Raw genomic sequence first — 18,276 nt, forward strand, 5'->3', positions numbered from 1 at the left:
ACGAATTCGCGAGATTGATACGGCTCCCAACTGCGCCCCAAAATTCATTTACGTTCCCATGAAAAGCGCAGAGTCAGCACAAACCCCCAAGTACATGCACCCCATTACGAGATTGGAATATATATGCGCCGCTCAGCACTTTCACCCAAAATGACCATTCACAGTGACTAATGAAGCCCGTGTCCATGTTATATTGAGCCTAAATCATATACATGGGACCCGGGGTGGAAATTAGACAAGTTCATTCATTTGGTGTAATGTTTAAAAGGGTCGACATTAAACAAATATTTTCTCGCAGGTATTCGATCGACTGGAAGAGCGACTTGGACAGCTACTTTGACATTGATCCGGTGGAGGGGACCATTTCCACCAACGAACCTCTGGACAGAGAGAACATCGCGCAGCACAACATCTCCGTAGTGGCGACAAAACTCAGTAAGTAAAAGATTTCGGCATGCTGCTTGGACGTGGTTTTCGTGATGTCTTAATATAAAAAAGCCTGTGTAGGTTTGTGCTTTCTCTGTGTTAAACATTTTGCGGATGTTTTTTTACCATTTAAAAGATATAATGTTGTTTTCAGTTGTTAATCGCTGTGGCCATGGTCCTAATTTCTTATATTTGGCAAAATATCTGTGGAAATGTCTCACGTATTTTCCACCACCACGATGCCCACAGAGCAGTGATACAGAAGAGTAATTTGGCTGCTGCCGAAACTACTTGGGCGTTAATGAACACATGGAACAAAAACTTGCAAGGTTTTCTCTTTGCAGCACAAACTTGCATTTTCTTCTCTACAACTAAAAACGGCTTTATTCTAATATCTAATATCAGACTTTGGGGAACAAATCACTGGAAATATATATAATCTGAAATTTCAAAATCCTGTCTCTGTTGAAATGGTGACTGTGTCTGAGATTTTGATGTCAGCCTGGAGATACTTGTTATACAAACTCAGGCTTGCAAATTGTGATTTTTACTTGGGCATTTTACACATATGACAGTGTGTGGGATTTTTCTCTGTTTATGTTCTTAGGCTGTTCCCTCTCCTCCAACGCGCCCGATTCAAGAAAGTGATGTTCAAAGTTCTCACTTGTTCATACACAAACTCAAGCACAATATAAGCAAACAGATCAAGTCTAAACTAAATAAGTATTTATCTTTAAAGCCTCATTAAGTAACCTTTTAGCCAAAAATTGTTTTAATTAGGGAACAATATCTAAATCTCTCTGTATGATATTTTTCTCGATATGCATCTCACGGTACGATATTTATTGTAATATTTTTGAGAGGCCAATAAAACTGTGAATATGCTACTTTTTCTTCTTAAAATGCCTTGATAAGACTTAACTCAAAGATGTAAGATTTAAAAGTGCTTATAACAGTTATTTATTCAGGTAGTCTGCACTGAAAGGGAGCAAAAGATCATGGTCTATGTACCGTATTTTCCGGGCTATTAGGCGCTCTGGATTATAAGACGCACTAAATGGTTTATTTTCCAACTTTTTTCACAAATAAACCGCACCGGACTTTAAAGGAAACACAACAGTTCGATGGGACAGTCGGACTTTGTTTGGCGCGTTCACGGTGACTCTGGGCTTTGTTCAGTTGTGGCGTGTAGGGAGGGTGCTGTCTGGGACCGCTGGATTGTCGGCGTGTTCGCAGTGGCTCACTTGTTCAGTTGTGGCTCAGAGTGACACATTGCACTCGCTTTTTTGATTCGTTCCTCCGTTCCGTTCCTCGTCGGCGTGGAGTGATGAATGTATCTGCGGGTGTTTGTCGCTGTGCGGTCGCTGTCTGCTCCGTGTGTGTTTGCGTGCGCTGCGGGTGGTGCGGCTTTGTAGTTTACTGAAGTCGTACTGGGACACCCGAGTGGATTCGTGTACGGGGCGCTCTGGATTGTTGGGGCGCGCAATCGTTTTTTGATGGGGTTGGAGGCTTAAGAACTCATGCAATAGCTCGGAAAACAGGGTAGTTCCCTCTGTTTTTTTAGATATTTCTGCACCATACATACTAATTTAAGTGACGAGATTTGTAATTCGATTTATTGTGATGGTCTGTAATATTATTGTGACACTTTTAACGTTACATCCCTAGTTTTAATTGTGCTAAAAATCTAGAATAAAAACATATGTCCTTAACGTGAGCGAGCTTGCAACTCCACAGACCTCCTCCTGCTTGCTTCCATGGAAATGTTGTTCTTTTTCCTATAATATTCCACTATCTATCTCCATTTAACTTCCATAGAAACATGCAGGTGATGTGCCAACTCCAGAAAGTCACACAGCTTTAAGTTTAATTTTGACAGTCTGGAACAGTCTGCTCTTTAATTGAATTGTAAAAAAAAGAAAGTGGCAATAACATAGCGCTTTATTGTTTTTGCAATATAGGAAATAGTCTTTAGAATTTGACATTTACTCAACTCCCATCATGCAGCCCCTGGCCTTTGCCCCTTCCTCTAAACAATCAGAGTGAAAGACTGAGTGTTTTCCTCCATCGACACTGGTCCCATTCTGCGTGAGATGTTTATGGTGACGATAAACCTGATGTCTGAGCCGGAGCAGGAGGTATCTTCAGGACAGTGGCTCTATAGCCCCTGTGCCTCTGGTCTGTTTTCATTTGTAACTGCCTTTTTAAAAGCGAAGCCTCAGACCACAGCTCCTCCAGCCAAACTTTTACTCACAACAACAATAAAAGAGCCACACTTTTTACTACGAGCAGACTGACAAAGAAGTCTCAGAAAGTTTGAAAATTGGACAATGTTAAAGGGCCTGTTCCCGATTCCTTCCTATGTATTTGAGCAAAATGTGTGTTGCCCCAGTACAGATATGTTGTATAAGCAGCTCTTGACGTCAAAATAAGTCTGCTGTGTCCTGTTTGCCTCTGATTATAAAGCGTAACAATAATCAGGAAGTGTGTGGTTATCATATAACAGCAAAACTTTGCTCTGGTCTCCAAAATTTATGAAAAGTGCTTACCGTATTTTCCGGACTATAAGTCGCACTTTTACTCCTGGTTTAGTGTTTCCTGCAACTTGTACTCCAGTACAACTTATTTTAAAATTTTCACACTGACAGCCGCAAGAGGCTTTAGACTTGTGTGTCAGTATCTGCTGCTCCTGTGCCGCTGTCACTTTGCTCTACTGCACATGTCTTCTGCAGAATGAGCCACTGTCCTGCTGCAAGTAGTGTAAATATGCAGCTGAAAACTGTAATCAAGCAGCAGAAAGAAAGTTTGGAGTGAGCGAGAAGCTTGTGATGGACTGGCAAAAGGCAGGGATGGAGAACACAGTCTCACGGCAACCGGGAGGATGCACCGTGCAACTTTCCTGGAAGTCACTGGATGGATCGACAAAGCCTGGACTTCAGTGACAACCAAAACTATTCTGTCAGGATTCGGAAAGTCCGGAATAATTCTTACTAGAACTGATGCTGAGTCTAACGACAGCTACACAGAAGAGGAAGCGGCGCTCTGTTTACCTCCGAAAGTCGTGGAGTTTGTCAAAAGTGACACCGAGGATGAAGAATCAAATGGATTTAGTGATTTGGAGTGAGATGGAGAGTTTGGTAAACTTCTTTCTGTTCTGTTGTTTATGTTATAGTTTATCTGAAGAACTGTTCATATGTGACGTTAACAGTCTGTTGTTCTTTATTCTATTGTTATTACTAGAACTTGCCTTTCAACAGGAAATGCCGGTTCCTGGTCTCTTGATTTTATAAAATTAATTTCCCCCCAAAATTGTGACTTATAGTGCAGTGCGACTTATATGTGTTTTTTTCTTTTTCATTATGCATTTTTTGGCTGGTGCAACTTATACTCCAGAGCGACTTATAGGCTGATGGTCTGAAAAATACGGTATATTTTCATCATAGAGAATACTTCAAATTCTCTAAATACACAAGGTCAGTGTGGAATAATGTTGGACCACTGCAAAAAGTGTTTTTCTTTTTTGTTCACATTTTAAGCCAATAAAATGTAGGTACAGCACATTCAAAGCTAAGTGAGTGTAAGTATACGTAGGCGGTGTGCACTTTATTTAATATATACAGTTTTGTACTGCTCTCAGTTCTATTTTAAGTCTTATTTCACACATATTCGCTGAATGCGTAGTGTCGCTAATTATTGCACTGATATGAGTAAATGTAATTATCACTTGGGACATGTGACTAAAAGGATAGTGTTGTCCTACGGGGGGTAAGTTCTTTTTATCTTTGTAAGAACAGTGTCAGATTACTCTCAGATCATCAGATAACTCCATGAATTAGATAATGGTCTCCTATGGGTGTGTATGCAAACTAAGGCTGTCAAAAGTATAAAAAATCAGATACTAACCAATATTACAACTACACTAGTATTGAAAGTAGATTCTCATATGAGCATTTGTCGATACTAAAAAAGTCACTTTCACAGGATCCACAGTGATCCATGGGCGAATACTAGTCTCTGTGCTCTTATACTTGTTCTGATACAGCTCAAGATCATTCTAAAACTCTTCAGGGAAGGTTCAGATATGTCCTGTGAATAGGGCTGGGAGATACGGAGTAAAAAAATAAGATGTATGATATATATCTCGGAAAAATAACTCACAATACTGCAAAAACAAATATACCATTCCACAAGGTCTTTTTTTTTTTTTTTTTTTTTTTGCAAATGCAAAGAGGTTGGCAGTTCATGTAGGAACAAAGCCCGTTTGAGATTATAATGTGTTAAATGCAGTTTTGTGCATATTTGGTTACATTTTATAGAAATGAAACTTAAAACCTCATGGCTCATTTGCATAAATTACGAGCTCTGTAAAAAAACAGCTCGCTCCTTGTGCGCTGATGCGGTTCAGCTCCTGTCGGACTAAAGGACATGACTCAGTGGAATATGAGTGTTCTTTCATGACAGAGGATGAGCTGCTGATGGTGAGCCTGTAAATGGTGAAAAAGGTTCGTGATGCTAGAAGTTTTCAATCAGAATTAAATATAAGCATTATATCGATATATACAACATGTCAGAATCCATTTTATGTTTTATCTTAAATATCTTGATATATTTAAACTATGGAGATATCGCCCACCCCAGAGTCCTGCACAGGTACGGGCAAGTAGTCGCTCAAACAGGCAGGTTTTAACATTCTGGAATTTTATGGGCAGGTATCCGAGCAGGTAGTAATTACACACAGGTTGGCCAGGACTAAATCAGGACTAAACAAGGACTACTCCAGGACTACACCAGAACTACACCAGGACTAAACCAGGCCTAAACCAGGACTAAACCAGACCTAAACCAGGACTAAACCAGGACTAAACCAGGACTAAACCAGGACTAAACCAGGGCTAAACCAGGTAAACCAGGACTAATCTTGGACTTAAGAGAGAGAACCCCAAGCCCGTGGACCAGGGTGTCCACAAAGTGCGATCGGGCGGCGGTTGCGCTTACCTCCATGGCTCTGTACCGGTCCTTTCACCTGCAGTCACCCGACAGTCTACGTGGGCGCACCTCCAAGCCCGTCCTGACAGTGAGTCCTGGTTCAGTCCTGGTTTAGTCCTCCCGGTTCTGTCCTGGAATCAGTCCTGGGTTAGTTCTTGGTTCAGTCTGTGGCATGTGCAGCGCAAAAGTCCGGGAACTCAATCAATGTTTGTTCTTAATGGGAGGCTGTGGTGCTGTACTGCGCGGGTGCAGGTCTCCAAAAATGGACCCGTTCAGGACTCTGGCCCACCCCTACCTGTGAATGTGACTTTTTTAGTATTGATAAATGAGAATCTATTCTCAGTACTAGTTTTAATATCGATTAGTATCTGATTACCAGTACTTTTGACTACCCAAACTGTTATGAATGTCCTTGATTGGCTGATTAAATTAAATTGTATTTCCAATGTTATTATAATACCACCTGTAATAACAGACTATATCTTTTAAAAATGTAAAAATTTCCTCCTTAATCAAACCATATACTCTTCTTTTCTCTGTGGATGTGCTATTGCTTTTTTTTTGGGAATGTTTCACAGTATGGCATTAAACCTTTCTATTTTCATGGAGACCAAGCCAGACTATCTGTGGAGAGGCAACCCCGCTCACAGTCATAATGTCTGTTTTTCTAGGTATTTTTGATTTTTAAAAGCACCTGTAATTTAATAAATGTAAGGTAGAGCTGTTTAATATACTGTGGAACATTACAGTGCACTTCTGAGAGTATTTTTAAGAGGTGTCATCAAACTAATTATGTTTTTACAAAGAAGTGCAGCCATTTTTCATACACATAAGCAAATTCATCGTCATCAAGTCATCAAATCGGAGCTGTCTGGTGCATTACATTATCCCAGTGCCAGGCAGGCGGGTGCTCCATCAAAATTACACCGCTCCGTTCACTGTATATTCATTAGGGAAAAAAGGAAAAACTAACTGTCGCCGTGGAAACTGATATGACTCACTTCCTCTCCAAGGTCACGTCACCGACACGGAAATTCAGGTCTCAATGCGTTTGAATGAGAGGGGCTTTTTGTGTGCAGCGGTTTATGCAAAACTGGGGAGCAGAGAGAAGCACAGAGGAGATCAGAATAAAAGTATTAAATAAGTAAAAAGTGTGTTGATGAAAGAGCAGATGTTTTCAGGACAAGATAAAGATGTATTATGTAACTTTTCTCATATAGAGAGCCCGCCACCTGCTTATATCTACAGGGATGTTATTGCTTTGCCTGGGGTTTTCAAGCATTTATTTAAACTGAAGCTGAAAAATACCTTTAAAAAATGTGCATTTTTACTGCGAGTGGGGCGCCTCTCCACAGGTGTGACCTGTAACTTGCCATAAAAGAGCCAATTACCGGTCTCCTTCAATACGTTTCTTGTCATATTGCGGCGCGTTCAAGGCAAAGCAATAACATCTCTATGCAGACAAGATAGTGACCCTCCACCAGAAAAGTTACACAGTGCATCTTTAAATTTAACTATATCCATTGAGATGTACAGGAGACGTCAATAGGTCAAGGTATCCATGTTCTTTAAGGCAGGTGTCCCAAATTCCCGGGCCGGGGACCAGTACTGGGCCATAGGTCGTTTGATGCTGGGCTGTGAAAGCGCGAACCCCCCTCCCACACACTGCACGGACCGTCCCCCGGGCTGCGCCACTAAACCAGAAATAAACCAGGTTTAAACCAGGACAAAACCTGGTCTAAAACAGGTCTAAAACCTGGTCTAAAACAGGTCTAAAACCAGGACTAAAACAGGTCTAAAACAGGTCTAAAAGGACTAAAACAGGTCTAAAACAGGTCTAAAACCTGGTCTAAAACAGGTCTAAAACAGGTCTAAAACCAGGACTAAAACAGGTCTAAAACAGGTCTAAATCCAGGACTAAAACCAGGACTAAAACAGGTCTAAAACAGGTCTAAATCCAGGACTAAAACAGGTCTAAAACAGGTCTAAAACCTGGTCTAAAACAGGTCTAAAACCTGGTCTAAAACAGGTCTAAAACAGGTCTAAATCCAGCTAAAACAGGTCTAAAACTCCGGTCTAAAACAGGTCTAAAACCTGGTCTAAAACAGGTCTAAAACAGGTCTAAAACAGGACTAAAACAGGTCTAAAACAGGATTTAGCCAGAACTTAACCAGGTTGCTGGGCCGCGCACTGCGACTCCTCCCATACGCAGACCAGATACTTAGTCCCAGTCTCGGTCCCGGTCTCAATCCTGGTCTCAGTTCTGGTCTCAGTCCTGGTCTCAGTCCCGGTCCTGGACTCAGTCCTTGGTCCCGGTCTAAGTCCTGGTCTCAGTCCTCGTCTGGTCCCAAACCTGGTTCAGTCCTGGTTTAGTCCTGGTTCAGTCCAGTATTGCAGTGTTAAAGAGGAAACAGTTGTTATTGTTTTTTTTCCATTTTTCATTTAAACACAAAATCGAAAACCGAAAAAACTAATTATTATCAGTTTTTTATATTTTGGTTTTGGAGACAAATAATGAAGAAAATTGTTGTTTTTTTGTCATTTTTGGTTTTATAATGAAAAATGAATGAACAGATGATACACGGATTGTCTTAGATGAGGTACAGTTAGATACGTATCCATTTATTAGTGTCCAAAGTTAGGCATTAAAATGATACATGTTCAATGGTAAAAGGCATTTAATTAATCCAATTTTACTTATTCAGCACAGTGAGTGTAATTCAGAAATCACTTGACGAGCTGCTTGGAAGGGGGTGGAGAGCTTCTGGTAGCTCCTGTGCTACAGGTTATGGAGACCCCTGCACTAGCCCGTACTGAGGAAGTAATGCGGAAGAGAAAACTATTTATGGGCTCATGCGACGCCATCTTGGGTTCACCTTCCAGATTTTATTATTGTTCTGTTGTTGCAAAAATTATATATCTCTTGAAGATAAATAATGAATCCATTTGCGAAGCCCGATGAGTTTTTGGAATATAGACCAAAGTTTATTCTTGTTACAGCAGATATGGACAGGGCCTAGGCCTGTTCTGGCCAGAGCTCAACAGCTTCTCTCCACCAGCAGTATGTCCCAACCACATCTTGCCCCATCTTCCAAGTCTCTCCCCACTGTCTGCCCATGTATCTCCCCAGAGCATTTGAGCTCTCAGTATTTATACAGAAATACAAATTACATACATACCAATGCCCAGTGACTTTGGTTTCAGAGGCTGGTGCTAAATTAACATACAGTTGATGATAACAAAGGGCTTCCTGAAGGAGGAGACAGTCGTGCCTGATGAGCCTTTACACATGTTACTTGACTGGTCTGGGTTTCAGGTAGAAATCACACTCATTTACACAAACAGATTGAAAGAAATCTTTCCACAACCTAAATTTCTACCACAGTTCTATGTTTGTAGCGCGATGGTAGGCATGTCAGCTATGTCAGTTTTTATTACAGTCTATGCTAATACCATACTTTAGAACATTTCAATAATGCCAAAGCATCTCTGAACGGACAAGCAGGTGGTGGACGCTACAACAGAAAAGTTGCATAGCGCCATAGCCGTCTTTTAATATCAGTATTTAAACCTGGTCTCCCACGGACGTTCAAATGTTCAAATGGACATTTCATAAGTCTTCAATATTTCATAATTAGATTTAGTGAAGGATGACGAGCGGTGAAATGTCTTAGATCTCTTTTTGCTCTTTAGTGAAGGATTAGTAAACGGAAAATATATTCAGTTGCTTCCAAATCCCCCAAAGTGTTTAATGAATCCGGTTTGTTTGGTTTCATTCACCTTTTTGTAATCCTCCATGTTCAATCCCTGTTCATGGTTGTCGGGTTTGTGTTTATGGGCGCCATTTTGAGGACTTTTAACCATTCAGTTTTTGTGTATTTTTTCTCCCACCTGAACCCACACATCTGTTAAACACTTCTGTTGCTGCAGTTACTCCTTCAGTTGATTTGAGAGGCTACACTTTGTTCTGGTAAGTTTTAATTAAAATCAAGAGTTACTTTCAGGAGATGTTGAAAATTATGTGGGTTTATTATACTTTTTTTTTGCCTCCTCTGTGTGTAAAACATCTGCTCCTTTCTAGTCCAGCTCTGTGTGTTTGCGCTCGGAACTGGACGGGGCTTTTTTTTTTTTTTTTTTCTCGTCTCGGGGTCGACCTCTCGTCTAATCCTCTGGACCCACACTGAACTGCTCAGATGCAGGTGCCTCTCCAGACTCCGGGCTTTTCCACAGAGAAATGACTAAAGAGCGAGAGAAAGGAAGAGAGAAAGAGCAAAGAGGGGTGAGAAAAGAGCGGTGGAGAGAGAACAGAGATAGAGAGAATAAAAAAAAAAAGGAAAGGAGACAGCAAAATACAGGGGGGAAGGAGGAGAGGAAGAAAAAGAGAGACAAAGTGAGGAGGGAGAGATGGAGGCACAGAGAAAGTGAGAGACGAGTGAGAGAGAAAGAGAAGAGAGAGGGTCTTGGAAAGAAAGAGATAGAGTGGAGTGGGAGTGGGTTACATACAGAGAAAGAGAGAAACAAAAACAGCAGATCAAGAGAAGATATAAAGGGGGAAGGTGAAGAAGAGAAAGAGAGAAGAGAAGGAGAAAGAGAAATATAGGAATGGAATAACGACAAAGAGAGAGGAGGAAGAGGGAGAGACTGCGAGGGCGAGAAATGAAACTGGGAAGGAGACAGAAAGGGAGGATGGAAATAGAGAGAGAGACAGAGAAAAGCTACAGAAGAGAGGAGAGAGAGGAAACAGAGAGACCAAACGAGAGCGAAGGAGATGAGAGACAGAGAGGAGAGATAGAGAGTGAGATTGATAAACTACAGGACCTTTCATTTAGGTCCATCAGAGGAGGTGAGCTGTGCTGTGACCTCTGTATAGACCGGAACAGTGCAGTGGATTGGAGGCTCTGATACACTGTGGGATTCTGTAGAGCAGTGGAGTTTACACAGACGAGGAGAGGACTATGGTCTAAACAACGGCGCGGTCTTCACATGGAATTTACACAGAGGAGAACATTTGCAAATACTTAAAGCGCCTAAAAGTTAGCTTCGTAAGACTTAACCAGTCCCCGCTTTGAGCCCGCACTAGCTCCGCTTCAGCTTCTCTCGCTCTGATTGGTGAAAACGCTCCACGCTGTGCACGTTACAGACGTTACAGCCGCTAACCCAGGTGTCTCCAACCTTTCTCCAACCAAGAAATTGACTTCCGTATTGTCCGGGCTTTTAGGTGCACTGTCATTAAATGGTCTGTTTTCGAACTTTTTTCACAAATAAACCGCATCGGACTTTAAACGAAACACAACAGTTGGATGGGTGAGTGGTTTTGTTTGTTTGTGTCGTTCACGGTGACTCTGGGCTTTGTTCAGTTGTGGCGTGTAGGGAGGGTGCTGTCTGGGACCAACGGATTGTCGGCGTGTTCGCAGTGACTCAGTTGTTCAGTCGTGTCTAGAAGCGGCACATTGCGCTCGCTTTTCCGGCTCGTTCCTACGTTCCGTTCCTCGTCGGCGTGGAGTGATGAGTGTGGCTGTGGGTGTTTTTCGCTGTGCGGTCGTTGACTGCTCCGTGTGTGTTTGCGTGTTCTGCGGGTGGTGCAGCTTTGTAGTTTACTGAAGTAAACGCGCGGCCGTTTTTTGATGGGGTTGGAGGCTTAAGAGCACGTCTAATAGCCCGGAAAATACGGTATATAAAAGAGCCATGGTCTTAAATCCGTGTAAATCATTCGTTTGTTTATTTTTTCAAAATAAAACCAAATATAAGAAATGAAAAAACAACTATTTTCTTAATTATTTGTCTCCAAAACTAAAATGAAAAAAAAACAGATAATGATTTGTTTTTCCAGTTTTCGATTTTGTGTTTAAATGAAAAATGGAAAAAAAAACAGATAATGACCGTTTGCCGTTTACGTGACTTAAACTGCGATGCCCGACTGAACCAGGACTAAACCGTTTTCAGTCCTGGTCTGTGGGATTCTGTGAGCAGGACTGTAGACCAGTAGAGTTTACACAGAGAAGGAGACGACTATGGTCTAAACAACGAACAGTCTTCACATGGAATTTACACAGAGGAGAAAGGGACAAAGATCTAAACCAGGGGTGGGCAAACTGCAATTCTGGCATTTCCCAATAGTTGCCGCACTCCAGATGCATTGACCTTTGCTGAGGTGCGGCATTTTGTCACATTCATGTGGTGTCGGAAGATCTGACTTTTCTTTTGAATTTTTCCAGCGGGAAAGTCATTTCCGTCCTTGCGCTGATCGTTGTTGAGTTTTGGCACTGGGGACGCACATCGAATAGAAGTAGATCTGCATCTTCTACCGTTTTTGAAATAAAGACAGTCAGGAGGAGAGTGATGATGATAAGAGCCTGAAGGAGAACAGAACTTTCAGTGTTTTAAAATAGTAACCATTAGTAATAATAATAATTTTTAAAAAGTATTTTATTCATTTAATTTTCAGCATTTTGAGAGTAATTTCAATAAATAGTGAATACCGTGGGACTTGAAAGACAGATGTTTTGTTGTGATACTTTGTAATGGTTTTCTATTGAAATTCAAGCACATGTTTTCTACACTTCCCATGTTAATTTTGTTCTCTTATGAGGTGGATTACCAAAAAACTCCATCCATCTGCTCCTGGTCTGGCCCTTCCGTCAATTTTAGAACCCTTGTGGCCCACGAGTCAAAAAGTTATGCCTAAACTTATGCCCAATTTATGGTCATGCGTCAAATCGTCTGCGTCGACCAACCTTTTCTAACTAACCGTTGAACCGGATGCAGACAGCAAAGGAAAGCGACACAGACAATAAGGGCTGTGATCGGTCCTCTCTTCCACCGCTCTACATACATTTCCGATACTTTGCTTTCCCGCTTCATTTTGTTTACAATCTACATATCCTCTGAAGAAGAAGATGGATCAGCAAGAGGAACATCTGATCGAAGAGGTTCTACAATTCCTCTTTCGAAAGCTACAAAAACTGCCAAATATCAAGTCATTTATGGAGCGAGATCGTCAAAAACCTCAGTGTTGGACACTGCACCAACGAGTTCACGTGATTTTGCGACTCAGCGCCCCATAGCTTTGTGGCGGTGAATTATTTTGCAGCGCATAGACCTCGATGCAGATCTGTAAATCAAAAATGACAGCGACAAGGCGATGGTGGCAGTGTGCGTTGAGTCTAAGCAGAACCATAATTCGGCCTTAAAGGTTGTATGGAGGATTTTTTTTTTGTTTCAAATTGTCAGTGAAAGTTTAAAATACCATTACAGAGATGCAGCAGCTTTGTAATTATGATGACAAAAAAAAAAAAAAAAAGAATGAAAATCGATCAACTGTGGACGTGTTGAGGCCAGATAAACATCAGCCAATAGATAACCAGGCTACCTCATTTTCTATTGGCTGTTAGGTTGTCAGTCAAACTTCCTACGTTTCTAGTGTAACTGACTCGCCGGCGCGCGGGGATTATGTAGTTTATGGAGCGGTTCTTAGAGGCGTTTTCTAACTGTATCTTCCTCGCAATTCGCACAGTTTTTCGCGATGTCGGACGAGAATCCGCGACCGGTTCGCCGCAAAAGAAAGTCCGTTTTTGAGGTCGATGAAAGAAGAAGAGAAGGGGAAAAGGAGCAAAGCCAAACTGAGGTGATTCTTGGAGATTCCTTCCGGCGACGGCGCGAACGAAGCAGACGAAAGGTGTAAAAAATGACGTGTCGGTCGCTAAATTATTTCCAGACAGGTCACTTCAACAGTAATTCTGAACGCGCACTGGCTGTAAACAAGCGTGATTTCTAGAGTAAAGAGGCGGGAGGAGATGTTTCTACTGAGGGAGCTGTGGAGGAGGAAGGTGGTGTCACGCATGCACAACATCTGAAAAAGGAGTGTCGCTGTATGTTTTTTCCCTTAAAAAATCCTCTATGCAACCTCAGTCTTCAGTGGAGTTTATACCAAGGAGAAAAGAACTATGATCTCAACCAGGGACAGTCTTCAGTGGAGTTTAGACTGAGGAGAAGGGGACTATGGTCTAAACAAACGGACAGTCTTCACATGGAGTATACACAATAGAGAAGAGGACTATGGTCTAAACAAAGGGACAGTCTTCAGTGGAGTTTGCATGGAAGAGAAAAGGACTATGGCCTAAACAAAGGGACAGTCTTCACATGCCGGTCCCCAGGGTAATACAGTAATGACTACACACTCACCCTTCACTGCGATAATGCTGTGGAGCCTTTGTTCATTTTGAAGCCAGAAGAAAATCTAAAGGTCACGTATTGATACTTTGCAGTGACATCAGGCTGGAGGGCTTCTACGTGTATTTCTATGGCGGAATGTTCTTCAGAGATTACATGTGAGTAGTGTGCAGTAGTGGGGGGAGGTTCTGCTACTTGCTCTTGTCCGTGGAGATGTTATTGCTTTAACTAGAACTTTCAACATGGCATTAACCTTTACAAACGGTTCATTTCTTAAGCCTTCACGTTATGGTTCGGGTTTAATTTGACCCGGACCAAGAATTCCCTCGTAGTAAGTGTGTATACCAAATGTTTCAAGGAGCAGGAAGAGCGTGTTTTTCATATTTTCTTGTTCTTCTTTTGCATGTATGAGATAACTGTGGTCTCCTGAGTGAAAACAAACTTAGGAGATAAGACCTCTCCGCCCCTTGACTGACTTCTGTTCCTTCTGTGCACCAAATACAGGATGATCACTTCTTTCAAAACCAACTTCAAAACCAACAGGTGTTTAATTCTTGCAATGTGTGGCATGGGGGAATCTCATAACAGTGAACTCTTGAACTCTGTCAACTCTGTTCCGTAAAAAAAACATGGTCTGTACAGTTTCACAGTTTTGAGATTCCATAAAACTTCCATTTTCCTTCATTTGACCCGCACTGATAGAGCTAAAATCCATCTCAATAGATACAGGTCAAAATTCACCCAAAACCAGCATCAGTGTCCAAAAATGTTTAGCACCTTTACAACAGTATACAATTTTAAAATATTTTAATTTTTGTATATTTTGGTAAAATTTCTGAAAAGTCACCAAATTTCAGGTAAAAGAATGTTGCTTAGGGTATTTTGACTACTCCTGAATGTCAAAACAGGTCAAATTTGACTCAACTAGTATATAAAGGTTAGATGTAAAAACATATCTGTGAAGAGGCAAAGAGTAAAGGCGTGTGTTACAAATATAAAATGGATTTAAATGACACATTTTCAGGAGTCTGTGATCAATATAATTGTTCATGGTCCTGTTTAGATGTTTGATTTTTCAACAAAAAACAGGTGAAAATGACTATTGTATTTTTCGGACACGAGTCACTCCGGATTATAAGTCGCACCAGCCAAAAAATGCATAATGAAGAAGAAAAAAAACATATTTTACAGTTTACCAAACTCTCCATCTCACTCCAAATCACTAAATCCACTGAATTCTTAATCCTCGGTGTCACTTCTGAGCAACTCCGCGACCTCCAGAGAACGGAGCATTGCTTCCTCTTCTACGTAGCTGTCATCAGACTCAGCAGGATGGTTTCGGTGTCACTGAAGTTCAGGCTTTGTCCATCCATCCAGTGACTTCCAGGAAAGTTGCATGGTGCATCCTCCTAGTTACCGTGAAGCTGTGTTCTCCATCCCTTCTTTCCGCCACTTTCTCACAAGTTTCTCACTCACTCCAGTCGCACTGGAGTATAAGTCGCAGGACCACCCAAACTATGAAAAAAGAGCAATTATAGTCCGAAAAATACGGTAAATGTTCTGAGCTCATCTGTCGTAGATCCAGCTAAATCAGTTCTTTCTGGTCAGATTGCGTTAAAACCAAGCTCAGATTAATGTCTAACAGATGTTCAGACAGAGCAGTGCCTACAGTTAGCATCACACCCCCAGGGAACATTGATGAATCAGCTGCAAAGTACCAATAACTGAAAGCATGGTCAATTTTCCACCAGCAAAGCACCTTTAAAATGGTTTAGAATTACGTGTTAATATTAATTTCCAAATAAAGGTTATGTGTTGATTTTCTTTCAGTTTATTGTTACTATATTTACTATTTTCGGCGATATATACAGGTGTTTTATCAGTAAAAATACAATTAAGTAGAGTGGGTTTGTTGCATTGAAAAAGTTTTCTGAATGTGAAATGCAAACAGCTCTACCCTTGAGCTAAACAGATAATTACAAAACAAACTCCATCATTTAGTGTCTGGAAAGTTTCAAGTTTCTACAGCTCTGCAAAACATTGAACGTCTCTATCGGGACGTGAATACAAATACGACTTCAGGAAAAACAACAAACCGCTTTATCGCCGTGGAAACGTCTGGAAAAGTACAGGGTCAGTCCATCGTGTTTAGAAGCGACATACTTGTACGACTCGCACTGACGTCTGCAGTACATATTATTGTATTACTGACAAAATATACGTGTTTATTATTTTTTTTATTTATGTTTAATGCACATCAAAATCTGATCATGATCTGATTTCTGGAGTTATCTGATTACCGAAATGTCATGTAAATAGGTATATCTTTATTTCTTTTCTTTCTCACGTCTGTACAGGTTTTAACAAGGAAAATTATGGGGGGGAAAAAAGTTATAGGTCTTATTTTATGCGAAATTTACTCTTAAGAACTTTAAAACATACTAGAATGTTGTTTCCTCCTCAAAAACAGACCTGGAGTTGTGTTTTGTTTCATTCACACATTTTCAAATAATCCTGGTTTATTAGTCTGTCTCCATCTCCAAATCTCAAAATGCCTGTTCCACCTTGTGATGTTATGAAGCGGTAATTTTCAAAACACAACTCTGGGTATGTTTTTCATGAGGAAACAACATTATAACAACAACGTTTTAACTAATGTGACAAAAACAAAAATGAAAGTAAAGTGATTAAAGGCTCTGTACCTGATTTTTCCCCATGTACTTGAGCAAAATGTGTCTTACTCCAGTACACATATAATGTATAAGCATCTCTCAAGGTCAAAATAAGTCTGCTGTGTACTTTCTGCATCTATTATATTATTATACGCATTGTCCGATAAGCTGGAAGTGCACATTAGTATGCTAGTTGTTGTAGCTGGTCTTTGAGAGTTGTGTAACACACTTATAAACTCAGTGAGGTGAAAAATGACAGGATGCTCTGAATGCATAAGATAAGTGAGGACGTCTGCACCTTTGGACCACTGCAAACCATTTCATTATTAATTATAAAGTGTTGTCTGATAAGCAGGAAGTGTACATTAGCATGCTAGTTGTTGTTACAATGACCTGGTCTCTGAGAGTTGTGTGACGCACTTATAAACTCATTGTGGTGAATAATTATAGGATGCTCAGAATGCATAAGGTCAGTGAGGAATAACTTTGAACCACTGCAAACCATATAGTTATAAATCATTGTCCGATAAGCAGCAAGTGCACATTAGCATGCTAGTTGCTGTTATCATTATCTGGTCTAAACTCATAGCGGTGACTAATTAGGTATAGTATAATTAGAATGCTCAGAATGCATAAGGTAAGTGAGAAATAACTTTGGATCACTGCAAACTATTCAATTTTAAATAGTTGTCCGATAAGCAGGAAGCACACATTAGCATGCAAGTTGTTGTCAGCATGACCTCTTCTCTGAGAGTTCTTATACACTTGTAAACTCATTGTGCTGTGTAATTAGTATGCTCAGAATCCATAAAGTAAATGAGGAATAATTTTGGACCACTGCAAACCATTTAATTAAAAAGCATTTTCTGATGATCAGGAAGTGCACATCAGGATGCTAGCTATTGTTACAATGACCTGGTCTCTGAGTGTTGTGTAACACGCTTGCAAACTCATCACGGTGAGTAATTAGGATGCTCAGATATGCATAAGTGGGGAATAACTTTGGACCACTGCAAACTGTTTAACTATAAAGCATTGTCCGATAAGCAGCAAGTGCACGTTAGCATGCTAGTTGTTGTTAGCATGACCTGGTCTCTGAGAATTATCTTTCACACTTGTAAATGCATTGTGGTGAATATTTAGAATGCTCTGAATGCATAAGAAAAATGAGGAATACATTTTGGACCACTGCAAACCATTTCATTTTAAAGCATTGCCCGATAAGCAGGAATATTACATTAGCATGCTAGTTGTTGTTGGTTCCTGAGAGTTGTGTAATACGCTCATAAACTCATAGCAGTGAATAATTAGGATGCTCTGAAAACGTAAGATAAGTGAGGAATAACTTTGGACCACTGCCAACCATTTCATTTTAAAGCGTTGGCCGATAAGCAGCAAGTGTACATTAGCATGCTAGTTGTTGTTGGTCCCTGAGAGTTGTGTAACACTCTCATAAACTCATAGCAGTGAATAATTAGGTTGCTCTGAATGCATAAGATACGTAAGTGATGGATAATTTTGGACCAATGCAAACTGTTTACAATGAACTTTTTTTTGTTTGTTTTGTTTTGGTTTTTTTGGTTCATTATTTTTAAAACGGTAAAAAGCGAGATTTGATTTCAATGTCTCGTATCTGATTTATACCAGCCACGTAGCTCTACCCAGTGTCACGAACGCACTCATTTTTCTCTGAGCAAAGACAACTTTTCTCTCAACTATTCATCTGTAAACTTTTTCCGTTTTTCACTCTCGGAGGTTTCTTTGGGGCACCGCTTCTCCCGAGACTCGCATATGTCAGCAGGCAAACGAAACATGAGTTATTAATACGTGTTTTTGTGCATTTTTTTTACGTTTTATCCAAGTGGCAATTTGTAGGAGTCAAAGAGAGGGGAAGATCATTTAAACCTGATAATAACCTTAGCAACGGATATGCCAAGAGGAAGCGCTATGCAAATGACTGCGGTTTCTATGGGATTTCTAAGGCACTTTTTAAACGAGGCGAGATGTCTGATACTTTTAATAG

At 40.6% G+C, this 18,276-nt stretch overlaps 1 protein-coding gene across 1 annotated transcript in view; it reads left to right on the forward strand.

The window, feature by feature from the left end:
• Positions 1-18,276, forward strand: part of LOC110175540 (cadherin-12-like) — a 458,088-nt gene that overhangs the window by 397,009 nt on the left and 42,803 nt on the right. The window contains 1 exon segment of the mRNA XM_055150970.1: positions 299-435. Coding sequence (XP_055006945.1) covers positions 299-435 — 137 coding nt within the window.

The sequence above is a fragment of the Boleophthalmus pectinirostris genome, unplaced genomic scaffold, assembly GCF_026225935.1.
Source record: "Boleophthalmus pectinirostris isolate CB_2022bp ecotype Guang Dong unplaced genomic scaffold, ASM2622593v1 HiC_scaffold_15, whole genome shotgun sequence".
Classification (NCBI taxonomy): Eukaryota; Metazoa; Chordata; class Actinopteri; order Gobiiformes; family Gobiidae; genus Boleophthalmus; species Boleophthalmus pectinirostris.